The 27,302-nt window shown below is 41.0% G+C and overlaps 1 protein-coding gene across 3 annotated transcripts in view; it reads left to right on the forward strand.

Annotated features, from left to right (window-relative positions):
• Positions 1–27,302, forward strand: part of ptprn2 (protein tyrosine phosphatase receptor type N2) — a 147,665-nt gene that overhangs the window by 48,889 nt on the left and 71,474 nt on the right. For all 3 annotated transcript variants that reach the window (XM_082546246.1, XM_082546247.1, XM_082546248.1), the window contains exon 10: positions 1,950–2,029. In XM_082546246.1, the coding sequence (XP_082402372.1) occupies positions 1,950–2,029 (80 nt within the window). The remainder of the gene's footprint in view (positions 1–1,949; positions 2,030–27,302) is intronic.

A 27,302-nucleotide genomic window follows, 5' to 3' on the forward strand; every position in this document is an offset into this window, starting at 1 on the left:
AATAAGCAGATTTGTATTAGAGACAGGTGCAAATTTTCGCACCTCGGTGGTTAAATTTTCACTTGCTTAAAAAAAAAGAGCCATTTGTGACTGAATGAAATAATAAAAGTACTTGATAATAAGCTGATTGCTCATTCTGGCCTTTTCATGTTTTTACTAAATTTGGGAAGTGATGATCGTTTGTTTGTTCATTGTCGGCGTCTCAGTCGTCACTGCTTTAATATTAATGTTGAGTCTTGAGGAAAATGACCTCATTGCTACATTGGTTACCTTTTCCCACTTTTGCTTTGCTGGTCCGTGTTTAAAAGCGAGCCACACTCACTGCTGTGCAGTCGATGTGTGTTTGCTCTCTTAGTTGTTAAAAATGGTCTCCTTGCTTCTAGAAAAAATCATTTCATTTGGGATCTTAAGAGGTTACACTAAACATGAGTAGGATTTTTTTCTTTACACATTGCTTCACAGGTTTTCTTTTCCCTTGACCATTGCTGGGCGGTCTCGCCGAGTCTGCTAGGGTTGTTAGATTTTATTTTATGGCTAACCTCGGGGACCTTCAACATTTATTCTCCTCCAGGGGGAGAAGTCTGTTGCTGACTCCTGACCACACAGAGGAAAATGGGTGCAGAGAGTACAGGCAGGTTACCGCAGGTGAAGGGAAAACAAGGCGCACCGCTCATGACTGTACTTTGCTCTTTGGCCAATTTCAGGCTTGAAAGGAAAACAGAAATCATGATCACTCCACATATTTTCTGGGGGAGGTTTTGTTTGTTGTTTGGGTAATTTACAGTTTCTCTTCTTAATATTTCTGATCTGTTGGTGAAACATATGCCTGAGGGCTTCTGAGTCAATATTTAGCATCTTTATGATCCTTTGCTGTGCTGCTTATAGGAGTCATTTCCCCCAAAATGTTCTGCTTTCCCAAACACTTAATCACATCTCTGTTTAACATACATATTTTTAAACATATTCCTACATACAACATTGCTTTTAACACTTGGTAATTTTGGCTGTTCCTTTATTACTCATGTGGATGGATTCACATGTTTTGATCAGACCAGAGAATGCGTTCCTGTAATCGGAATACTTTTTTCAAGTAACAAGTAAAGTAAGGGATTACTGTTGCAAAAAGTAATTAGATTACTGTTCCTTTCCCGTAAGCACGCTGCGTTACTGCAATACTGCGTTACTAAACCGTGATTTTGTTTGTGAGAGTGTCCCATGACAATGACGTACAACCGCGCTCCATATTATCCATTGTAGATCTCAACAGACGTGTGTAGATCAACAACGGATAATATGGAGCGTGGCGTGGGGGAAAGTATGACCATACAGCATTTAATGCGTGGAAGTACTTACATTACTTTAAGTTTCAAAAGTGACATAAACATTAGCGTCCACTGTACACTCTGCGTGGGACGAAAACTTCTTTCTACAGCGAAAAATTTAATCTGATTACTTTATGAAAATGTGTGTGACTTCACCGTCCACTAGGGGGCTTCATATTGTGACTCTCACTTGAACAGGTGGCCCCATAGAAGAGTGGTTTACATGTCACAGGGTGGAAGTAATTTCAACGTTTTATTCTGTGCATTTTATAGTTTGGTTTTACAGTTGCATGTTTCTATATTTTTTGAGAAGTTGTTACTTTCTATTCCTACTTCCTTATTAAGGTAACTATCAAAATATCATTTAGAAGTGTAAAAATCTAACCTGCCAGCAGCTGTACAGGCGTTTCATATGACATTTCTTATTTGTGTAATATTACAGTAATCAGTAGTTGTTAGAGATTTTGTAAACATCGAGCTCGAATGGCTGATTCTACTTGCTTCCAGTCTTTATGCTAAGCTCACCCGTAGTTCGATCTTCACAGATCATGGACCTGAGCTGTTGAGCGTCTTCACATTTTTCCAAAAACCTGCTCATTCTGTTTCTCCTTTGCTGTTTATCTGCAGCGTCCTTGGCCCTGCCTTGACGTTCAGAGTCGGTCCGAACCCCAAGAACGTCACCACTGCAGATCTAGTTCAAGTTGCAGGTAAGAGCAGCGGTCCGTATTTCCTCACATGTCGCCCTCACGCAATCGTCCCATTGACAACCTTCACTGCGATTCATCGAATTTTTACCAGCCGGACCACTCTGTGACAGTCTGGGCTCCAGTAAATGAGAGCACAGATTAGTTTCTCCCGATACAGTAGATAGGCTGGTGTTCATCTTGTTCGGACAAACCCCCGTCCCTAAGAAGATTATCAACACCGGGCGATGACAGATGACCATCAGTTACAGAGATGATGAGCTCAGCGTGCACACCTGCTATTTCTGCAAACACACACACACACACATATATAGTACACAGCACAGTTTATTTGGTGGCAGGTTGAAACAGGTTTGCAACGGCCAATCAGACGGAGTGTACACTTGTGTGTGAGTGTGCCTGCATGTATGCACTTGTTTGATGTAGACTGATGGAGAGCTGTCACCCACAGAAAGGAGGTTGTCAGTATGCGCTGCCTCCACTCTCCTGTTCGATGTCTGCACTCCGATTAGCCCGGCGTTGGTGTTAGTGCGTGCAGCAAGTGCGCCTATGTGTTGGATGTGTGTCGATGTCCTTGCTTTGGTCGGAAATGACTTTGAGAAGCACAGCAATACTCCCAACAGTCAATATCATCCAATATCACCCCACTGGAATCAACATGGTGGTGTTGTTATTGGCAGAAATGTGTTGCTGCTCCAGTTTTTCTGCGCGGCGACATTTTTTTGGCACCAACTCGTTTCCCATTAGGGAAGCGCTGGATGATGGCTGATGATACAGACTTACCGCAAGAAAGCCTGAGCTGGGGGCTGAGCTTCGGTTCAGCGGGTTTAAGGGTGCGTTTTCGCACGCGCGTGTGTTTGCCGGATTACGGTGTGTGTCTATCTTTATCCCGCGCCGTCATCCCACTTTTGCAGTGTTTGTTTAACAAAACAATCAACTGAACAAATATCGCGGGCGTTGTATGCACGAGGTATTATTTTTAAACTGTATCGTTTTGGGTTTTTTTTATTCTGTGTTAACGTTTTGTTTTTCTTCTTCATCTCCTCCCTCCCCTCCTCGCTTGTGTGACTGACTTTGATGAGGTAGCGTGTGGCGAGAGCTAATGACAGGCGTGAGCAGGGCTGAAATGTCAGACCAAATGTTAAGTCAACATGATCATGAGCCTGACCCATGTTGATGAATTATGAATACAGCCCACCTGAATAGCAATTTGTAAAAGTGAACAGACGGAGCTTATCAAGCTACTTCCCCTTGGATGCATTGTTCTTTTATCCCAGTAGACCGAAGAGTTTCAGCTCGGAAATGTATAAAAAGTATAGAAATAGCACTTAGAGATAGCTGACTGGTTGGATCCTCTCTCCGTGTGTCCCCCCGGTGACCTTAGATTAAATCCTACCAGAGCTTTATTCCCTGCGCCCCCTCCTACCTTGTTGCCCACCCTCTGTTTCCACCACAGTGTGAAGTGGAGTGGACTTCCCACTCGCCTCCCGATATTAAAAGCAATCTGAAGTGCATGCACAAACTGTCGCTTTGTAGCTGTTTCCCAGCTCCAAATGAGCATGCGTGACACCGAATTCAATGCAGTGCAGCAAAGGCGTGGTGATTTCAAAGCGGTTACCAGGTTGTGGAGCAACAGCATGGTTAAAGTGCAGTCTAAAAATCAAACTGACACCCACATGCAGTGGCCACCTGGGTAATCCTGGCTGACCTTTGCCTTATGTGTGACTGTGCATAAATGACGTGGCCTCCTAATGAACTCATCGAAACCCCTGCTGTACTCTGTGCCCAACCTGCCGCTGAGAGCCTCCACATCCAGCCTGATGGCAGTCGTGAAACTACAAAACCCAAGAACGATGGTGAGAATGTAACAAAATCATCTTTCTTTGAAGCAGATCAATAACCATTAAACAGGTCTAATTAGTCATTTGCCACCAACATGAGAGAAAACAGAGATGCCCGTAAAGACAAGTCAATTTTCCTCAATAAATTTGCTGCAAGCGATGATTGCAGGAGACTCTTTCAAATGCACCAGTAACAAGAAGATTTTCACTTTAAAATGATAGAAAAAGAAGCAAATCTTTACAACTGAGGAGCGAATAAACATAAATGTTCAGGATCGCTCTCGGTAAATGACTTCAGTGGCAATCAGAATCATTTTTATTCAATTTTACTGTTGACTAAATGACGGCTTTCATGCACTGCTTTTGATATTTTGCATGAAGAGAAGCTGTTGCCATCTAATTTTCCCGTCGACTAACATCTGACGGTTTTAGCACTACTTGTGTTGTAGACTGGTTTTGAGGGCTTCCACTAACAATTACTATATTTCCATTATTGATTATTCGGTATAGAGTTTGGTCCCAAAAGGAAGAAGTTAAAATGTGACTCACATGCTCCGAGAGTGGAGAGCAATAAAGAAATTAGAGTAATGAAACCAACTGAAAAAGATGCAAATACTCATATTTCAGGCGCTTGAATAAGCGTTGAGAGTGTTTGCTTTGAAAATGACTTGCGATTAATCTTCCTGTGGACTAAAATATTGTTTTAATGCTGTTCAGAAAAATGTTTGCTTACTGTCGGAGCTGCAACAAGTTATCATTTTCACTGTCAATAAATCTTTTCCTTATTATTTTAGATTAACAAGTAAATTGTTCACTGTCCTGTGTGGCTAAATAAAAATGGTAAAACGACTCCAATTTAGCAAGTTCTCAGTCAGGTTTGTTATACGTTAAACCGAGTACCTTTACTGTACTCGGCAGTGTCTGAAAGAGGTTAATATGGCTCTGCTACATTCTGCTGTCCATCTATCTGCCCATCAGTTCTATTTGATGTGTTCAATGCTCCATTGAAAAGAATAGACAAAGAGACTCGGTTGAAAGGCATGGACAGTATAGAGGAGATTTGATAACTCATTGAAAAGCATCTTTTAGGCAGCAGGTTCTTAGCGGCTGTGTGGTGAAAGGCCTGCTGGGAGGTCTGACTGTATTAGTGGAGGTAGAGGCTCTTGTGTTCTGCTCAACTGGAAAACCGCAGGACAAAGGCCCGCACTGCCTAATCCCTGCTCGGCTGCAAAACAAAAGAGAAAGCTGCTGCTTTATCAAAACTACAAGGCATTCTGTGTGTCCGTGTTAGCATGTGCGTGTGGACGTGTGCGTGTTGGTGTGTGTGATTTTGTTCTTTTTTTCTCTCTCTCTCTCTTTTTTTTGCAGCTGTGTTCATACTGTGCCAAGAAAATGATTTATTCAATATTTGATGAAGTGGCAGCCAAGCTGTTAAAACCAGTGTTGAGATGTGTTGTTTAGAACTCCACTTTCTTTCTCTTTTTTGCCTTCTTGTTTCCTCTCAGTGATTTCTAAACATGTAAATCACCTTCAGTCAGTGGGAAATAGATCTGTCAGAACTGCTTCTGCTCACCGAAAAGCGACGTTTTGTAGCTGGTGATGGATTTGATCCACTTACATGTTTGCGCTCTTCACGGTGAGGAGGTGGATTTATGTGTAGGAAGGGTGTTTTATAAAGCTTCTATAATTATGACTTATTTTATATATATTTTTAAATTGATAAAGATGAGATACGATGCATTTTTGCAACACAGTTATCATACCTACACGTTAAAGTATTTTATTGATTAGCTGGGAGGAAAACTAATGCTGGATGACACGGCAACTGTCTGCCTGCGGGGATCGAGGATGTCCAGGCCAAACACCGGGGTGTGTGACTGTGTGTTGAGAGGGGCTGTAGGTGGTGGGTGGGGAGCAGGGTGAGGACACTCCTATTGTCTTGGCTGTCACGGTTGGGCGACCCCGGAGCCCCTCGGAGGCCTCAAAGGCCCCAGAGGCCAGGCCGAAGCAATGAGTCCACAGGCCCCCAGGCCGTGAGAACCCCAGCCTTGGTCAATGAGCACTGAGAGTCTGGGGACCCCGGGAGCAACTTGCTGGGCCATCTGGAGCAGAGAGCAGAGACCCTGACACACGGCTGTCACCCGAGGCAGACACGCAGAGATGTGGACATAGACAAAGTCTGCCCCCGTGTTTCTGCCTCCGCTTCTGTCTATCTGACACACACACTCTTTCACTCACATGTAAGTGACAGCAGAATGGAGATTGCTGAGTCAAACGGAAGATGATGGTGAGAAAACTCCTGAGGATTTTACCAGGAGGAAAACTGAATTGCTATGCACCTAAAAATCCTTCCCAAAATAAAGTGCTTGCCCCTTGATGGGGCAGAAAAGTTGAAAAACAGTAAGTAGACTTGCTTTTTTAATATGAAGACAGGTTCTAAGCAGACTATTGTCATGTATGCTGGTATGATAAACCATTAAACCGCCAACATTATGATCAGTCTTCCCAATGAAAGGCCAGCGGTCTCTGTTTTTGGTCTCTACCATCTCCTGAGGAAAACATCAGAACTCTTCAGGGGCCTAATTCTCAACTTTGTTCACAAGCAAAAAACTGCCAGGGGCGAGCAGATAGTATACAGTTGTTTTAAGTTGCTATTTTTTACTGAATACAGCTGCCTTCTGCAGATGAAAACGATTCTCTAGGAGCCCAACAGCTAAAGAAAGAGTGCAATCTCACTGTGAAGAGCCATAAAAAACCAGGAAGAGCTGCAGATTCAGCTCATAATTCCCCCCGTAGGCGACTTTATGAGCGGCCCCTTCTATATTTTCATAAATGGTTATTCGTAAAAAAAAAAAAAGGCATCAGATGTTTTCTGTGTGGAGCAGAAAACATTCAGATTAATACGTGAAACAAATAGAATGTGGCATAATTTCATCACTGTTTTCCACTGTTTGAGATTCGCCTGATGTGTTTTCAGTTACGCCATCTCACTGCGCTTCCTTCTTCTGCAAGACTTTAATGACATCCTATTGGAAAAAAGGCGCCCAGCTGTTTATCCTGTATGCACCCAACTCTATTTTTCACCAAAAAAAGGCTAAAGAGCAGCGACGTACACTAGTTTGGATTCTTATTTTTCACTTTTCTGTCTTCATTTGGATGGAAATCTGAGCCATTTACCTTAAAAGAAAGAGATTTTTACACGATATGAAATGAACCACACTGACTGGTGTTTTTTCTAAAACCATAAGAGAGCCAGCCTAAATTTAACCGGGTTCCTTTTCCATCTCACTCCACTTGTCTGTCTTCCTGTCTGATTCTGTCTGTCTTTTCTCTTTCCTTTTTTTCTTCTCTCCGCTCTGCTTGCAGGCACACACACACAAACACACACTCTTCTGCACACACACACACCCTTGCAGACAACTCTGAAGTGAAAACATAGTAGCTGTGGCTGCATAATAGTGCTAGCTACCGTTCGAGTGGTGAGTGGTAGTCTTTTCCAGCTGAGCAGATTAGCATAGATCTCCCACGCAGACAGAGTTGACCTTCACTCTGGCAAACACTTGTCAAAATGCCAGCGATAATTACCTGCTCTCTTCGCAAACAGCACAATGGTTTATCCACCTGCATCTCAGGCGTGCAGGACGGCTCCGTAGTGCTACAGCCGCCTGGTTTTTTTTGGTGTTTTTTTTCGGTCACACGCCGCCAGCAAAGGTAACATAAGCCGCAGGGATTCCAGAGCGACACGTTTGTGTATCTGGTTTCTGCTTGATATTGTAATATTTACCATTCAGAAGTCAGCAAGCCGCCAGAGGCTAAAGAAATAAGTGTGAATTTAATTTTCCGAACGTTTCCTCCACTTTGGTGTGCTCATGTCCAGGCACATACAGCTGGAATGAAATTAGTTTTGTCAGCATGGGTTTCCACTATCAAGAAACACGTCAAGAAAAGCTGTCTTTTTTTTTTTTTTGCTTGGTAGAATCCATGTCGGATGCCTGATTGTCTGTGTGTTCATGCCTTAACATCTGTATCAATGAGCGTAGAGGTCAGAAAACAACCCGATCCCTCTCTTCCCCCACCCACCCTACCCCCTTCTTCCCTCTTTCCCTCCCTCCTTCCTTCCCTCCCTCCCTGGGCGCTCTCTTCTCTCCTCCTCATCACTGGCTGCCCTCTCTGGTTGAGTGCTTGAATGTGCTCAGTTCGGTGATCAAAGTCTTCCTCAGTCTCTTCTCCTGCATTGCCCCTGGCTCTGTGCATGCGTGTGTGAGAAAATGTGTGTGTGTCATTCAGCTACGAGCCCAGCACTCAGTCATCTAAACCGTCACTCTCACTATCTGCTTTCAGTCTCAGTAGTACCTTTCCAGGCTCCCTTGCATCATCTCCCTGTCTGCTAGAGGGCACACACACACACACATGCGCCTGTACAAACATAAATCCACAGTGATGCTCATTCGATATGACATATCTCACTTTTCTGTCTTAACGTTTATGCATTGTTGATCTCAGAAACAGCCGCTGTCCGTTACACTAGGTAAACCGAAATTTATTCACTCCACACAGCGCTCGTGTGCGCGCGCGCCTGTGTGCCTGCTAGCTGCAGGGCACTAGATAACCAGAGTTGTGTTACTCACTGTAAGCTGCTAAATATTTTCGCTTTGTTTTAGTGGAAACTTTCTTTCTCTACGAGGGTATTATATGTCTTTTTAATTCCAAGGTCATGACGCCTCTTCCTCTTTTTTTTTTCTTTTCCTGCCGCCTCAACTGCCTCCAGTTAAAAAAAAAAAAAAAAAAAAAAAAGCACTCAAATTGTCAAAGACAGCTATTACAAATGCTTTATCAGAGCATTTTGGTGTCTATAAATCGGTTTGAAACATCTAGTTTTTATCCACGTCCCTGGCCCAAAGAGCGAGCTTTCATCATCGCTGACTTTTGTGTTCATCTCATACAAAAAAAGGTGTCAGGTACAACATTTGCTACTGCGTTGAAGAGCCGAGAGTGTTCCAGCCCACGAATCGGGCCGAGTCTTACACTTGTCTTTATCCTGTATATCCTTGCCAGTCGTTCGCCTGTCCTTTCTCCATGCTCTCCTCCTCTTACTTATTCTTCTCTCCTTTGCATTATCCCTGCACCTTTAGCGTAAGGTCAGGGCTGCGCTGCTCCCGTAAACACATTTACTGTGTCAACATTGCTGTTGCGAAGCAGCTGAAGACAGTAACAGGTGCCTGTCAACAGCCGGCCTGATCTCCAGTGCATTAAAGGATCTTTGCTGTAGACGAGGATTAGTGTCGCCTGGCATTGTTTGTTTGCTAATTCCATCTCCAAGGTATTTGTGGTAAATAGGCATGAATAATTGAAAGCGATTTCTAGTGGACCAAACGAAGCTATCAGCGAATGGAGGGAGATTAATGAGTAGGGGGTGAAACGCAACGCAAATTGGAACGACGGAGCAACCTTTCTCAGACACCCGCAGAGACCCTGAGTTCGTAAACAAAAATTGAATATGCATTGTTTCGGTGGTGGGAAGCAAAGCTTTGAATCGGGAAACGGACATGGATCAAGAAGGATGTACAGCGATACATTTGAATGTGAAGTGTGTCAGGGCATGACGCTGAGGCATTAAGGTGCCGCCTCTCTGCAAATCATCAGCTTTTAGCATTTTTAGACTGAATCGATGTATCTTCTGTCTTAACGTATAGTATAAATGGATAACAATCTCATGGATCTAAACCCTTTAATTTGTATTTGGAGAAAAAATATCCGTCCACATAAATCTATTTAAACCAGACAAAAACAGATTTTGTCTTCCTGCTTTTTAGTCTTTTAAATGCTCTGATGCAGCAATATAAGCTGCTTCATATGTGACGAAAGAAGAGAAATTGGTTGCTTTAGTCTCTTTGGTAGTGAAAAAAGTGAACATGGTTGCACTGGTTCCCAAAACATCTGATGTGGTGTGCACAAAGCATCGACACACACCCGCCAAACTGGATGAGGTGCCACTGGAAGATGGATGGAGAGCTGGAGAGTAACTAACCGAAAGGAGCTACTTGAGCTGGTTCATACAATACCATCTGGGAGGAGACCCTGGAAAGAGGGACATCAGGGCTTCTCAGCTTGCACCGCTTCCCGTGAGACCTGGACTTGAACAAGAGGCATGAAATACATAGACTTAAGGGTAATCTAGATGTGTAACGAGTGTATAACTTTATATAACCAGGATTTTCAGCCAGTTTTCTAAGCAGGATATAGCATTGACTTTATTGCTCTGCATCTTTCCACTTCCAGTACCTTCTTTTGTCATCATTGCAGAGAACAGTGGTCAACATAAGGAAATATGAAATATGAGGCAGACCTTAATTAGTCAGAAAAGCGTTCCTGATTCTTCACATGAAAAAATAGTTAAAACCCACTGCTCTTTCAGGACAATCACAGCATAACGTGGGTGTAAATGTCAGGTTGTCGTTTTTTGGGGAAAGTTACAGGAATGGTTGGAAGCAGCCTCAAAATCCAACATGATTAACGGTGTGTGCGAAGCTGGGGGTGGGGCAACTTTCCAAAGTAAGACTGAATGTCCCTTTAAGGACAGTGAACATAGTCAGCCTTGCAGAACTTCTGCCACATCTGTGTTTTGCTCCAGCTTCATGTTCATTTAAACGGATTTGCCGATATCAAACCGTCTCATCTTGATTAATAGGAAACTTACCGTGTTGCAAAATATATTATTAATGCCAAATATGATTCTGGAGATAATAATCCGCCACTTTGTTTCTCTGGAGATTTGCAGTCACATCAGGTGTGCAGACACGACTAATGAATATGGCGTTTTATTTGTGTATTAGCTTGTTCCAGTTTGCAGGTTGTTGCTATTAAGTGACACCAAATTTTATAATTGATCTCATTTGGATTTCAGCCAGAGTTGATGATGCAATTTTTTTATTTAACCAAGTACTTTTCCGTGATCTAATTTCCAGCTGAGCCACACAGGACGGCTGGCAACAGCACATTTTCTCACACATGGTGGTGAGCATAATAACAGAATGGCTCACTAGCTTCATGTTTTATGAACTGACAAAATGGCTTGTTTTGCCACAAAGTCGTAAAGACGATTAGTCGTCGCAGTCTTCTGTCTAAACAGATTGTGCCAAAGTGAAAGGGACGTAATTGTCAGTGCAGTATCTTTTCCATCAGTGTTGTTCACAAACGCCAGAAAAATACCAACTAAACCCAGCAGAGATGTAGAGTTTTCCCACTACTCTATATACACAGGCAGTCTGGCCATATAGATGGTGGGTACATGTTTGGTGCTGTGGGTTTAAGCACCATGTTGAGCAGAAAATCCAGCCTCCTCTTCAGTCCTGCCATCAGCAACACTTTTATTCTCCCTTTGGTTCATCTCGACCTCTCCACCCCCATCTCTATATTCCCTCATCCCTTCATCTTCCATGTCTGCCCGCAGTAAATGCTACTCCACGAGAGAGTCCGTGTGCCGATGGCCCTAATGTCAAGATCAGCGGGTACTCGTGTATTGTGTTTGTTGTACGCACAGCAGTCGGTATACTCGATGGATGCCACTTTATGAAGCAGCAGACACAAACAGCTACGGAAATGAGCTTCTTTCCAGCTCCTGCTATGAACCATAATTAAATCAAAGTATTTTAGTTTTTTAATCACTCCCATCATGCAGTTGTGAATGTTTTACTGAGAGAAAAGTTTAGTTGTAGCATTTACATTATGTTTTTATTTTATTTATTTGTGGGGGTGGGGGGATTCCTTTTAAGGCACAAGGGCAAATCTCACCACCTGCAGTTCAGAGCTTGTGTTTGTGAGAGGCAGCCAATCAAAGGAAAGTTAGCTTATGCTACAGTCACACAGGGAAAACAGTGGCTGGAGTCTGTGACACAGCCCAATTGGTGCAACCATGTGCGATGAACTTGTGACCTTTGAAGATGAGGACGCTTGCAACCACTTTCAGTCAGTTGCCATCTTCATAGCAACTTTAGTGCATCAAGACGGTGATAAAACAGCAATAAGACATAGTTTGTGGTTGAAAATTTTCCTTAGGGATTAATAAAGTATTCTTATTCTGATTCTGATGAATGGAGTCAAGTTGGCAATTACATTCAATCCGTTTGAGATAATACAGCGATTAACTGTGATAAAGCAGCAAAAACTGCAACTCTGTTGTTGTCTGCATACACAGAAATTCAATTAAATATTTACTTCAAAATCCCGCTAGAACTAAAATTCAAATTCAGATTTAAATGCTACATGAAATAGGCAGGGGTCGACCTTGCTTTTATATAGGCGTGTAACCAGAATACAACCAGTTGGCAACTATTTAAGTTGAGTCTCTTATTGCAAAGAGACAGACAAATTGTGCTCATCAGTGCAGACTGACTCAGGTTGATTGCAATGTCTTGGCAGTCTGTCTGCATTTGTAAATTAGATGGCAATTATTTGCAAACCTTAAGCAATCTGTCTGAGAGTGATTTCAGTCAGTATGAGTCAGACCGCAAATTGTGAGGTGGTAAGTTGCCTCTCAACAGGTGAACAGATGTAATCGCCTTGTGTTTGAAGGTGGTCCTTCAAACACTCTCAACCTCTGGTCATCGCTCCTGCTTTCAGTCGGTGTCTGACAACAAATAAAATTCAATGCAATTGCTGGCCAACCACCCATTTTTCCTACTTACAGAGAGAAGGTCACCTTATTCGTCCCCTAGTGTGACTGAACAATTAAAGGAGAAGAATTCAAACAGCTTGTTTCAGACAGTGAATAAACTGAGGCCCGGCAATAAGGTCCAGCATAAAATAAATAATCTGCAAATTAAGCAAAACAAGTAAAAAATATGAACAATCAGTCTGGTTTAAGTAAACTGGATTTAAACTCGGTCGTTGAGCAAATTTAAAAAGCAACCTTTTCTTCTATATCAACAAAATAAAGAAGCTAAAGAATATTTTACAAATGATGTTTTTACTCTTTGTAACTGTTAAGTGGTTTCTGCTTCTTCAGGAAATTTCCAGAAGTGTTTGATGTATGCTGCCATCCCGTGCTTTAAAAAACTTCTCATCATCATCAGACTTATTTGTAATATCCAAAAATTAAAATAACAAAAATTGGTTCATTCAGCGGCTTTACATGTCATGCTGCTAATAGACTAATAATTTCTATCAATAGACTATGTATATTGCAATAAGAACGTTACCTTCTTCCTTTCTTTACTTGTTTCCTTCCTGCTTCTGCTCTGTCTAAAGACGGCGAGCCTTAAAAAAGGTAAACATGACTAAGCTGACTAAAGAGACGAACAGGCACAAATCAAAATCTACTAAAGAGGTAATTGGTATTGATTATTTTGTGCTACTCATCTCCAAATAAGCAATGCTTTGTTTAGAAAATAATGGGAAAAAGATCATTTACATTTTTACTGTCATTCATTTTGACTGATTTCACCGTGCTTGCTTTTCACCCTCACTCCGTGTCCCCTAAATAAGCTCTACAAGATTCAAAACTGCGTCAAGGGTGAGTTGCAAAAATGTTGAATTTGAGTATACTGAAGCAACATAAATCGTCACTGTTGGATGTGGCTGTTAATGGACTAACCAGAAGGTACGTGTGTATCAAAGAGGCGGCAAATGACACTTAAAGTGCTCGAAACTACAAAGAGACGGTACAAAACAAAGGGAGATGGCCATACGTATGCTGTACAATGTCGCCTTTCCAGGTGTGTGTTCACCTGTGTTTGTGCGCGCTTGTCTCTTTCGGCCTATACAGTATATCACTGTCTGAGCTCATGAGCATGTGTTTGTATGTGTGTGTGTGTGTGTGTGTGTGTGTGTGTTTTCTCCCTTAATGGTACATCCGCTCTAAATTGGCCCCTGAATGCAGTGTGCTCTGCCTGTGGTTTTGTGAGCTACAAGTGTAGAGAAACAAAGAGAGCCAGGGAGCTTCAAAGCGGGTGGGTGACATTTCGGGCTTTCCATCTTCAAAGCACTATTTGCTTTTGTAGTTCCTCTTTGAGTATAATTTTTTTTTCTAAAGGATTACAGCTGTCTGAAAACATAGAGTAGTATTTGAGGGCCATTTCATAACATTTTCAATAGAGGGTGCACAATGAGCTGTCTGTTTTTGTATTATTATTTTTTTAAATGTGTCTGTGCCACTATTATTTGCTATTATGCATAATTTAAAGCAACTTTTTATGCAGCATATACTATATCACTGTGTCAGTCCTTATTGGCAGCTATTGGCAGTGAATTGATCATTGACCCATTGAGCTCCCTTGGTGAGTGTCTCCAGATGGGGGAGACATGAAATCCACCCTGTCCCCTCATTTTCATTCACCTCTCTTTCTCTTCTCTCTTTCTTCCACCCACCTCATCCAAGTGCCTCTCTATAATTCATGTCCAGGTGCAGCACCAGCTTTCTTTGGCAGGGGGCTTGAAAGGGAAAAAAAAGACAGATGTTCAATTTTCACTTCCTTTGTGCATCTCTTTATATGTGTTTGTGTGTCCACGGGCCACTTTTGCCCCCTTTTACCTATAATGCAGATTGCGAGGTCCCTGCAGTTCAGCAGCAGCAGTAATTAAAGCTAGTCACAGGCATGACTAACCATCGGGTGCAGCTTCGTGTTGATGTGCGTGTTTCGGTTTGCATATGGTCAGAGTGAAGTGTTTGTAGTTGCTGTTGAGTGCAGCATTTTAAATAGGAAACAATACAGAAAGCTTTACCCAGGAAAAAAAAAAGAAATCTGCAAATAATGAACCATAATGAAGCATTCTAGTGTTTTCTGGGGATGTTGGTTGCAAAGAGCCAGATATTTCAGTCCTGCAGTCATCATGAGACGCGTGAGAAGCATGAATGCCAAGACCTGCCCACGGCACAGCTGTATTTACATGCAGCTTCTGTACAGCTTGTCATACAAAACACATGAGCCCCCCACTGACAGCAGAGTTGTGGGAGCGACTGAACTCTGCAGGTGGATATCTATATTGCAAAATGACAAGTACTGTGTAGTGAAAATTTTGCGGCTGGAAAGATTCTGGACTTGGGCTAAGATAATGACATAATGCACGGTGATGATAGAAAATCATTTACTTTGGTTCCAATTCTAAAAGCTGAGCGCAATTGATGCTACTTGATGCTAACGCGCCTGATTATTGTGCATACAAGACCTTAGTGCAAGATTAGTGCTCTGGACGGGTTGTCAGTCTATCCCAGAGCTAACACAGAACAAGACAAAACAACCATTCACAACTGCGGCCAATTTAATATCACCAGACCCCAATATGTGGCAGCTGGTTTTAGTGTCATGGATGTATGTGAGAATTATTTACATAATGTTGAACTGCATCAGACTTTATTAACTAATAATTAGTTGCTCATATGCCGTTAAATCCAAAACTAGTAAGGTAAAAAAAAAAAAAGTATTCAGTAATGCCAGCACTTCAGAGTGTATCGCACATTCTTCTAATTACATTCAGTGATTATATTTTACGCATGATATGTCATAGGTAAGCTGTAGTTAAGACGAGGCAGCTGAAGCACTTCAGGCTGGGCTTTAATGAAGGACGCACTGGCCTCGAAGTCTGTAGGGTGAAATCAAAGGCAAAGAAGGAATTATTTTATCAATATCAGGTGGAAAATTATTGTGTTAGAGATTCTCAATGTGCCCCCCTGCTAGTCTGAACTGGATAAGAGGTTAAGAAGATTTTTTGTGGAGGGTTTTCTGCATTATTCTAACAGCACTTACACTGGATTTCTATGAATAAATAAGGAGGTGTTGCAGAGGAGATGTTAACATGTCAAGGCTAACTGACAGGGAAACCATTAGCAGAGGTTGTAGTGTTAACAACCTATGTTTTCATACTATCATAAGCTTTACTAGAATCTCTGCCAACAGGAAACTTACCACAGGCTTTCAAGGTGGCTGTGATTTAATCACAGCTTTAAAAGTTTTCACTTGAGTTATCTTAGTTTAGACACACAAATATCCAGCCTTCCTCTTATTGCAAAAATTCTTGAAAGGTTAGTTGTCAAACGCCTAACTGTCTATTTGCAGAGGAATGGTCTACTTGAGGAGTTTCAGTCAGTATACAGAGTTCATCATACCACAGAAACAGCACCAGTGAAGGTGACAAATGATCTTCTTATTGCCTGGCTGTGGACTCATCTCTGTGTTTGTCCTGTTAGACCTCAGTCCAGCAGTCATTACAGTTGATCACAATATTTTATTACAGAGATTAAAATACACTGTTGGTATAAAAGGTGTTGCACTCCAAATTCATCCATGCAAATGTCTTTCTCTTCTTCACACATGAAAGTTAGTCGTGGCGTTCCACAGGGTTCTGTGCTGGGACCAACATTAGTTACATTATACATACTTCCCTTGGGCAATATTACTATAAAATCACTGGCAAAATTTTGATTTTTATGCAGATGATACCCAGCTTTAATCAGGCAAAAACTGAAGCTATTATATTTGGTCCTAAAAATCTTAGAAACATGGTGGTGCAGACATGTGTACATCAACAATGGATAATATGGAGCGCAGGAGAGAGTACGACCATGCAGTGTTTAAAGCTGGGAAATACTGACATTACTTTGAGTATGAATCCATAAAAAGTGACAAAAACATCATCCACTGTACCAAAAAATTAAACTTCAAATCTGAGCAAGCACCTAGCAACTGCCACAGGATTGTGAAATTCACAGAGAACCCCCAGATCCCCCCACTGACATGACCTCTACGGCACTGGGCAAACCTCCTGCTAAACAGGTGAAAATAGATTTAAGAGCAACAGAACTTGTTTCTTCTTACTGTGTTTTACTTGCATCTATTTGAAAGAGTAAGTGTATTATTTTATTTTATATGCTGGAATATGCAGAAAATAGGTTTAAATGTTAAACAAATTTCTTCCAGTCAAAGACTATTGCTTATAATTTAGTTTTTGCTTGATGCAATGTGCATAAAGTTAAAAGATTAAAACTATTTACCGTGGCTCAGGGGGTTGGGAATCGCATCTGTAACCGGAAGGTCGCCGGTTCGATCCCTGGGCTCTCTGTCCTGGTCGTTGTGTCCCTGGGCAAGACACTTTACCCTACTTGCCTACTGGTGTTGGCCAGAGGGGCCGATGGCGCGATATGGCAGCCTCGCTTCTGTCAGTCTGCCCCAGGGCAGCTGTGGCTACAACTGTAGCTGCCTCCACCAGTGTATGAATGTGAGAGTGAATGAATAGTGGTATTGTAAAGCGCTTTGGGTGCCTTGAAAAGCGCTATATAAAATCCAATCCATTATTATTATTATTTTTAAAATGAGACTTTTCCATTTGATTCAACTTTATATGATGGGTTATGCAGAAAAAATAGAATTGGGCTGAGAGGTCTATTTCTTTATCACGTATTCTGGTTGTGTATCATGTTTTTAAAAAGTAACTAAGTAATAAAGTAACTAACTACTTCTTTAAGTAAGTAATCAATAAATTAATGAGATTACTTCCTTGGAGACGTAATCAGTAATTAGTTACTAATCACTATTTTCAAGTAACTTGACCAACACTGCGTCTGACTCTTGTAATTCATTAATATCAGGTTGTTCTGAAAGTTCCCTTCATTTAACCCAAAATGATGCAGCGAGACTACTCTCAGGGACAAGGAAGAGAGACCATATTTCTCCTATGTTAGTCTCTTTATTGGCTCCTCGTTAAATCCAGACTTAAATTTGAAATTCTTTTCCTCACTTAAAAAGTCTTGAATAATCAGGAACCGTCACATCTGAAAGGTCTCATAGTACCATATTTTCCCGAAAGGACTTTGCTCTCAAACTGCGGGCTTGTGGTTCTAACAGTAGCATGGGAGGCAGAGGCTTCAGCAGCTTCAGACCTTTCTCCTGTGACCCCAGACCCAGACCCCAGTTTGGATTCAGAAGATAGATACCGTCTCCTCTCACATTACAATTTAAATGAAAAATGGAACGACCCACTGTGAATAAAATAGATGTTGTTGGTGTTAATATATCAAATACATAAAATTATTAATATTTCTTTTACATTATGAGTATTAAAAATTAGCTTCTTTACTGTATCTTCTGTGTACATCTCTTCTAGCTGTCTGGCTGTGTAGCCATGGCTGTTTCTGTGTGTGTCTGGGTTGGGAATGTATTTCAAAATAGGTTGTCGCTAATCCCCTGTGAAAATAAGCATTCCTCTAGCGTGCACCCATTTGAAAAAGACAGAATATATACGCAATATAGAAGAAAGCAAAAAAGAAGGAATAGACAATGAATTATGGATAAGTTTTAAGAGGGATATTGCTCCCTGGCCTCCTCACTGTTTTTCATTTTTTCCTCCCCCCAGCCATCTTTCTCTTTTCCTCTGTGTCCTCTGCCTCCTCTTAAATCGATACGGGCTCACTGTCATGGGTCAGTGGCCTGTACGCATCAGGCTGGACTGCTACAGAGGAGCACAGTGTCTCCCAGAGCTCTCTTTGGAGGTGATAACTCGTTCCTATCTCAAACCTCTCTTTAAGGCACACCCGCTTTCAATTGAACTCCAATATCCTCCTCAGATTGACTTGGGATGACACAAAGGAAAGGAATATATAGATGTGTGATCAGCATTTCTTCTAGAAGAAATTGAGCATGCCTAAATACCTGCAGCTATACGGTATCTTTGCAATTTGTAATAACATCTTACCAAAAAAGATAATGTAAAATGTTTAATGTTCCAGCTTCTATAAAAGGTTTATTTCAATTGAAATCCTTTCTTTGAAGTTTAATATCATAAAGATGTAGTGTTTTAGTAGCCAGTTACTGACTTTTTGTCAGTTAAAACAGCTTGCTAGCAAATTTCGCAAAACTCTGCTAGTTAAGCTAATGCTAGCCTCATGTGTGACTTGTTTGAAAATGAGTATTAAAAATGTTGTGCCGCTTAGCTTACATACATGACAGATGTTACTTTTTTGTATCTTCTAGGCAGTTTGTTTTTGCTTAATGCTAGTTTGACATCACAACAATAATTATGATTGCTAAAGGTAAAACCTCTGATATGACAAGTTTCACCAGTTTTACAGCAGAGATGTTAGTTGTTGATTGACCATTGAAAAATCTGTGTTTAATACATCATTCACTGAAACAGCGACCTCTACGCCAGTCTGCATGGATTCCCATGTTAACGTGTCCTGTTTCACACCAGAAATAAAGAGGGTTACCGGTTCAAAAATCTAGTATTGCTCCTCAGTTTTACCCTCATATTAGCAGATTTTTAAATAGGGATGACTCAGTCATTCGTTAATCCAGAATTAATTCTGCAAAGTTTGGCATATTTAGAGGAATTCTCTGCTTTGTATGTTTTGTTTTAAAACACCTTTTTTGCTAATCAGTCTTAGTAACCATTTAATATTACTACTATAATTCAGAGGTGTGGACTCGAGTCACATGACTTGGACTCGAGTCAGACTCGAGTCATTAATTTTATGACTTTAGACCTGACCTTAAAAAATGTTGTAAGACTTGTGACTTGACTTGGACTTTTACACCAATGACTTGGTACTTGAATTGGACTTGAACCGGTTTACTTGAAAAGACTTGATATTTTACCCCAAATATAAAATTTAACATGCATATTATATAGAGATTGAAAATGTGACGTCATTCACGGGTAGAACCGCAAAGGATTCTGGGAACTCGTGGCAAGCGGTACTAACGCACGCAGGCTTTCAATTAAAATCAGTTATACAGCGATAAAAAGAAACACAAAAATGTCAAGAAGCCGTTGTATTATTAACTGCAATAGCCGGTCGCATGACAGCCACGGGAAGCCGACGGGTAAAGAGATCGGTTGTTATCGGATTACGTCGTTGAAGAGAAATTGTTCGAGCCATGTTTCCGAAGTAACAAAGACGCGACGGATGGCCTGGATTGCAGCCATTCAAAGATCAAATATAACGTCCCAGAACTCTCCAGCTCACAGGTTAGTCTGCTCCAAGCATTTACACGAAGGTCAGTGTTTTTTAGTAGTTAATACGTCATTTTCATAACATAATTAGTGATATAGGTTACAAGCAAGTCTGGCGCTGAACAGAAATTGTGGCGCTATGCTCCTTTATTTATTGTGCATAAATAGTGAATTGTCCTGACACAATATTGCGTTTCGCTTCTGTTATTATGGTACATTGACAAAAACATATACTTTTATTCACAGGATAAAACAGGTTTTTTGTATCACTAATTGCCCAGTACGATTACAGCATACAATATTGTTGTCACTGCTACATTTCTGTGATGCTACCAGAAATTATTTCCACTGCTAATTAATTACCGTTGAGCTCAAAGGTCCTATTAATAAACGGTTAAGGAATGTGTATTTATGACGACGATTTGTGAGACTGGTAAACTTATGATACGTACGATGGTCTTTACTTTCTACACGGTGCATTTCAAGGTCCTGCACCCATCCGGCGGTAAACTGTACCTGGGCTTGTTGCAGTGACCGGAAGTTACTAAACTTCATGAGTGTGTGCACTCACTCCAAGAACCGTATGATTATAAATATGCATATAAATATGCTAAGATGAGATAGCTGACTTCATCTAACTAGCAAATGTTGTCCAGGCTACGTTGGTGATACAGTTTTTTTTAATGTGTATGATATTTTTGTCATGCGATTTTAAAGCTGGTCCTACAACCGCATCCAAGAATAACATGCAGCTTATCTCAGAACTGTCGGTGAAAATTATTCTTGGAGCTAGGTTTAATTGAGCTGCATTTTAAAGAGGTGCAATTTCACAATTTGTGTATATTTTCTAAGTTCACTATTTTGTCATGTGTTGAGAAAAACACAGATTTTAAAATTACATGGTCTAATATTTACATTTAGCATAACTGCAACATTATTTTTTCGTTTTTTTTTTTTTTTTAAAGACTCGAAAGGACTTGAAATTCAAAGTTTCAGACTTGTGACTTGACTCGGACTTTTACACCAGTGACTTGAGACTCGACTCTGACTTGCCTGACATTACTTGAGACTTGACTTGAGACTTGAGGATAAAGACTTGAGACTTACTTGAGACTTGCAAAACAATGACTTGGTCCCACCTCTGCTATAATTACACCTTCTGATCAAGCAATCTAACAGTATATAATAACTTCAAAGTCCAACTATGGTCAGGCTAAACTAACAAACTCAAGCCTAATGTAATGTTTTTTGTTTTTTTTTTTTAGTTTAATAATGGTAAATTCAGAAAGGCCAGAAGTCATGACATCACCGAATGATCTGTTTCTTCTTTGAGATGCTCTGCTAGGTCTACTGCAGCCACCATCAGTTGCTGCTTGTTTGTGGGTATCTCAGCGTTTAGACTACGTTCACACTGCAGGTCTTAATGCTCAATTCCGATTTTTTGATCAAATCTGATTTTTTTTGTCTGCTTGTTCACACTACAAATAAAATGCAACAGCAAACGCGCTCTAGTGTGAACCCTCAAAGCGACCTGCATGCGCAAAAGAAGACGTCACACGCAACGTGCTCTGTTTAGACCCAGACCAAACAGTACTGTTTGACTGATGGCCCTTAATATAAAGACTTGTTTCGGACTTTACGTTTCCCAATTTTGCTTTAAGTTATAAAGTTATTTTGTTATTTACATATGGCCTAATAATTATCCTTATTGCTGTTTTAGAGAGGAGCGGTGCTTCAAAGGATAGTTGCAGATTTCTGTCAGAATCTACAGATTACACAGTACAAATAAAATGTTCACATTTCTCCAACGTTGTCTTCCCAACAGTTTCACTAACATCTTCACTGGATGGCCAGGAAGCGTTCATGATGTCTTCTCGGGCGCTGATGATTGGCGTCTGTCTTGTGTCAGTGACGTAAAAGATGGATTTAATGCGACATGACCGTTCAAACAGCAGTCGCTTTCTAAAACATCAGATATGTATCGGATTCAGTACCACATAAGAAAGTGAGGTCGGATTTGAAAATATCGGATTTGTGCCGTTCACACTGTCATACCATGATCGGATATGGGTCGCATAGGGTCAAAAAAAGTCAGATTTGATGTGCTTTCACCTGCAATGTGAGCCTTAGTTTTGTAATCATTAAATGAAAAGCTGCTCTAAGACCATCACATTGCTTTGCCTTCAGAAACATTATCTGCACTGTGAAGCACTGTCTGATCAGTTTTGCAGCGTTTGGCTGAATCTGAGCAGAGAATATATAGCCCTGTAACACACAAGCCCATGCCATAACATCGCCCCCGCCATGTTTGATAGATAATGGGGTGTGCTTCAGATCACGAGCTCTTTCTCTCCTTCTCCATACCTTTCTCATCCCATCGTTCTGGTCCAAGTTAATCTTGCTTTCATCTGTCCAAAGAGTTTTTCTCCAGAAGCGTGCAGAGTCTTTTAGACACTTTCTTTCAAATTCTAATCTGGCCTTCTTGTTCTCGAGTGTAAACAGTTTGCATTTTGCTGTAAACCCCCTGTATCTGTTTTTATGAAGGCACCGCTTGATTGTAGACCTTGACAATGATACGCTTATCTCCTTCAGAGTATCCTTGACTTGATTAGAATGCAAATTTAACATTTTGAATCAACTTCAGATGTTATGTCTTCATTTTGAGCTTCTGAAAATAAGGGACTATGTAGAAAACAGGCTATAAAACAGGCAAAACTACCAAAGTATGACAAATTATGACTCGGACTGTATTAGCTCTAAATTAGCTGGAAATGCTAATATCTGCAGCTTACATTAAAGCTTAAAAACAAACAAAAAAACAGATTAAAAACATTCCTTTAGTTTTTGCTCTTCTGGTTTTTGGTTTAAGAAATAGGATAATAAAGAAGCCATGATCTTCTAGTCTTAGTCTTACTGTATACAACATTCTCAAAACACATTCAGAGCTCAACAGGACAGTGTAACATCACAACTAAAGCAGCTCTGCTTCACAAACAAACAAAATAAAAGAGGGCTTATCTCTCTTGAGAAAATGAGCAATTCTGTTCATATTTCAAATCAGACTACACAGCGGTGTGTGTTTGTGTGTGTGTGTGTGTCTAGCCACAGGCTTCCTCACACTCCAAGTCCAATTACCTGTGTTAAGGCCACATCTGAGATGGGGGATTACAGCATATTATTCTAGCACAAACAGTCTTTCTACCCACCAACCTGCAGGCAGACAGACACCAGCAGCTGCGGAAGGTGTGAGAGGTGTTGCATTAGCACCTGGATGTGCGAACAGCAGACTACTGACCTTTTACCGGTGACTGATACACTACCTGGATAACTCTTCTCCTCCTGCACGCTGTCCTCAACTTTTCTCACTGTCTTTCCGCCCCTGTCTTTCACTTTGTTTGCCCTTTTTCATGTATCTTTCTTTCTCTGGTGTTTTATATTCTTTTCTAAATCTTTTTTTTCCATCTCCCATTTTCTCTTCTGTGGAAACACAGCCTGTCTGAGTTTGTCTCTCTGTGTTGTTTCTTTTTTTGACAGTTGATACTTTCACCAGAAGATGTTACTCAAGATGTCACCTCTTTCTCTTGACTTGTTGTCACCGCTTGAAATTTTGCATGATAAAAGTGATGCAAAAGACTCTATTTAACTTCCTCCAGGCGCCCCTCTGCTCCCCAGAAAAAGCCCTGAAAATATATCCCCCGCACTGAAACACCTTTACCAAGACTGATCTGTCACCGCAATTCTCAAAACACAATTTCATACCCTTCCGTCTTATGATTTTGATATTGCATTTTTGTCATGTGCCAGCCCCCATCCCTGTACAAATTGCTCCGCCTGAACATCCGTGAGACATACAACTTCCTTCAAGTCACCTGCCAGGGGCTCTAATTAGACTGATAAGCACTGCAACTGGAATCAGCTCTTCCTGGTAATCAGCCCCACGGAGCCCAGACAGACGGCTAAATGAGGAGGAGATGAGCCATGCAGCCCAACAGGTGTCCTTAAAAAGGCAGCGAGGTGTGCTTACACAGCCTTGTCTTTCCCTCTCCAACTACTTGAAAGTTCAGTCACAGGAGAGCTTGAAACATATAGAGAGATTTGTGCAGTTATTTATGAAATTAATCCTGAAAAAAAAAACAAAAAACAACTGCATGCCGGCGCTGCTGTGGTGTATAGATTTAATCATCATGCTGTGCTGCCTCACTTTTAAAAGCAATTGTTTGAGAAACTCTGCAGTAAGATGATTGATTCAGAGTGGGGAGAATTATGCGAGAGCAAACACACTAGTCAAACTGTGTATTTTGATTTTCCAATTGTGCCCCATCCTGAATGCATTTTGCGTTTTTCTTTTCCTCTTTGCAGCCACAGCTGCTCTGCTTTAGACATATAATAATGATTATCACATTTTATCCCGAAGCAAAATAATAATAAAAAATTTTTTTAAAAAAGAGAGAGCGAGGGCTCGGTGACACGTCAGGCAGGCTGAATGCAAAATGATATCACAACTAATAAAATCTCAAAAGGGAAATGTCATATTTCTCATTTTGACACCTGGCATGAGGCCGTTGTGTTACACTTTCATTTTGCACCCCCCACTCCCAGCTGTACGCGGGAAGGCAGCGCGGCGAGATTAACGGGGCGATCTGACGAGCAGCCAGGGTGCATCACGTGGACGAAGAGAGGCGGGCGGACGGACGTACGCTGAGGAGAGATGTCCGCTAACATCTGTACCGGTGGTTGGAGGGATTTGCTTAAAGGCCGCTGGCAGCAAATGTTTTCGCTTTGACATTAACCTCCCCGAGCTGAAAGCATCTCGACTCTCTCAAATAATAAAAGAAGCCTCGCAAATCTAATCTAGGTGCTCAGACAGTGCATTAGATGGAAATGGCTGGAGCTAGAGTAAACAGAAGCTCTGTATTCTTATATTGTTCATTTGATGAATCTGGACTTACTGTAAGACCAACATTAGCAGCTCAACATATATTTCATCCTGATTTAGCATCCTTTTTGGAAGATGGTGGCAACTTTTAACAGTCTCATACTGGCACATGTATTCAGTGAGAGTGCGGGCCTTACAAGAAAACCTTCAGGCAGAAAAAATCATTTTAAACTATTGCTCTTTTGTTCCTTCGCCGCTGTTTTTTTGGTTTTGTCTTTTTCTTACTTTCACATAAATTGTGAGATTTCCCTGCTTCTCTTTGCTTTGTTTGGACTCGTTTTGAGTTTTTATTTTGTTTTTAATTTAAGAAACGATAGAGCTCATCTTTTTTTAAAAGTTCACCCTGAGAACTGAGATGGACATTTACCTCTTATTTTTGGCATCTTATAAATTAAATGATTAAGTGATTATCTAACAATGTAACCATCAGAGTAATTAATGATAGAGATACTCATTAGCTGCAACCATAATCAGCTATCAATCAACACATCAGTGATGGGATTTCAGCATATACGTATACACAGGATTGACAAGCATGATAATACACGTGTAATGAGCTCTTCGTGCCCGCTTCATCTTCTGAAGTTCAACCCGAGCATCATGAAGACGAAAGGTGATTTAAGTGACTTTGAATGTAGGATGGTTTCTAGAAAATGGTCTGAAAAAGAGAAACTATCCAGTGAGCAGCCGTTCTCTGGGTAAAAATGCCTTGTTGATGCCAGAGGTCTGAGGAAAATAGCCAGACTGTTACAAGCTGATTGGAAGGCCGCAGTAACTCAAATAGCCACTGTTAACAACCAAGGTATGCAGAAGAGCATCACAAAAAAAACATGTTGAACGTTGAAGCAGATGAGCTCCAGCAGCAGAAGCCCATACCTTGTGCCCCTCCTGTCAGCTAAGAACAGGAAACTGAAGCTACAAATTTGACATAAACAACATGAAAACATGGATCCATCCTGCAATGTATCAACAGTTAAGGTGGTGCTGGGGGTGTAATGAATTTAGGATATTGACACACTTCAGTAGTAGTGCCAAATATTAATTAGTACTAATTAAGGATCATAAATGCCACAGCCTACCTGATTATTGCTTCTGACCATGTCCATCCTTTGATGACCACAGTGTAGCTTCACTAACAGGATAATGTCACTAACCTCAGATCATCTCAAACTGGTTTCTTGAACATGACAACACGTTCAGTGTACTCAAACAGCATCTTTGGGACGTGGTGGAACGAGAGACACACGTCATGAATGTGTTGCTGACAAATCTATAGCAGCTGTTGCCGATCCTGTCGTGTCAATATGGACCATGTCTGAGCGTGGCGTACCTAATAAAGTGTCTAGTGTGTTTGTGTCTGAACTGAGTCTAAAATTTTCAGCCCGTAGCCTGATATCAGACATAATTGTGAAGTCATTACACTCGTTCCATCTTCAGCCTAACAGTAGCTCTGCTCTGTACTCTGACCAACCTCCACGTGGGAGGGTGTTCAGTTTTCCCTAACCAGTCATTAGAGACCAATGTGTCATTTTAAGGTGACCCTATAGTGCAAAGCCGTGCTAACTTCTTAGTGGCATTTTAAGAGTGGAGTGGAGTGAAAAAGCACAACAGTTCAGCATGTGCCTTTATTTTTCTCTCTGTAGCCTTACCAGAAAACAAGAAAGCGCTGGTTGTTAAAAATCTGCACAGATAGGAAGTAACTAAGCGATGATAACAGCATGAAACAGTCTGAAATCTCACTTTAATGCTCACCTCAAAATAGGGGTGTGGTAGACCTCGATTACACTAGAATAAAAATAAGATCGCAACCTCCATGCAACCAGGAAAAGCTGGTAGTTAATGAGTGATTGCACTGAATTTTTAAATGATTTTATTTAATTTCATTTTATTGCTATCTGGTTAGTTGCAAGTAGTTGTCAACTGGTGGCCCAGATGATGAGAGTGCTGCACGCTCAATCTATGAGCGACCACTTTTCGTTACAAGGCGATTTCACAGTTTGCCTGATGGGACACAACCTCTATTGGTCTGACTTAGACTGCAGGCAGTCACTCTCAGACAGGCTGACGGAGGTCTGCAATTAACTGCGATCTAATTTAATCTATAAATGCAGACAGACTGCCAATATGTTGCAATCAGTCATAGCTGTGATGATTACAACTAGTCTAGCTATCTCTGTTGTTTATAAATTTATAGTTTATAAGTGTGTGGCTGAGAGACGGTTGAGCCTGATGTGTGGATTCTTCACAGTCCACCGGTGGCTGTCTGCTCTATCTCTGGTACAGCGTTACACTTCAGGTGTAAATAGCAACATATTTGACATTTATCACAATTAACTGCATTATTATCACAAACAGATTGCATGTTATTGCAAACCTCACTCTATCCAATCAAAAACTGATAGCAGAGTTTATTTAACTGTCTTAATGGATCAAAGTTGGTTTGAAGATGGCACCTAGTTCTCGTCTTAGAAGCATGAATTTCAAAGGGATCAGAGATCACGAGTTGATTGAACACTGTTGTAATCATTTTGATCATCCAGCAAATTTCCTAGTGTGA

The sequence above is a fragment of the Aulonocara stuartgranti genome (genome assembly GCF_965226115.1).
Source record: "Aulonocara stuartgranti genome assembly, chromosome: 9".
In the NCBI taxonomy this organism is placed as follows: domain Eukaryota; kingdom Metazoa; phylum Chordata; class Actinopteri; order Cichliformes; family Cichlidae; genus Aulonocara; species Aulonocara stuartgranti.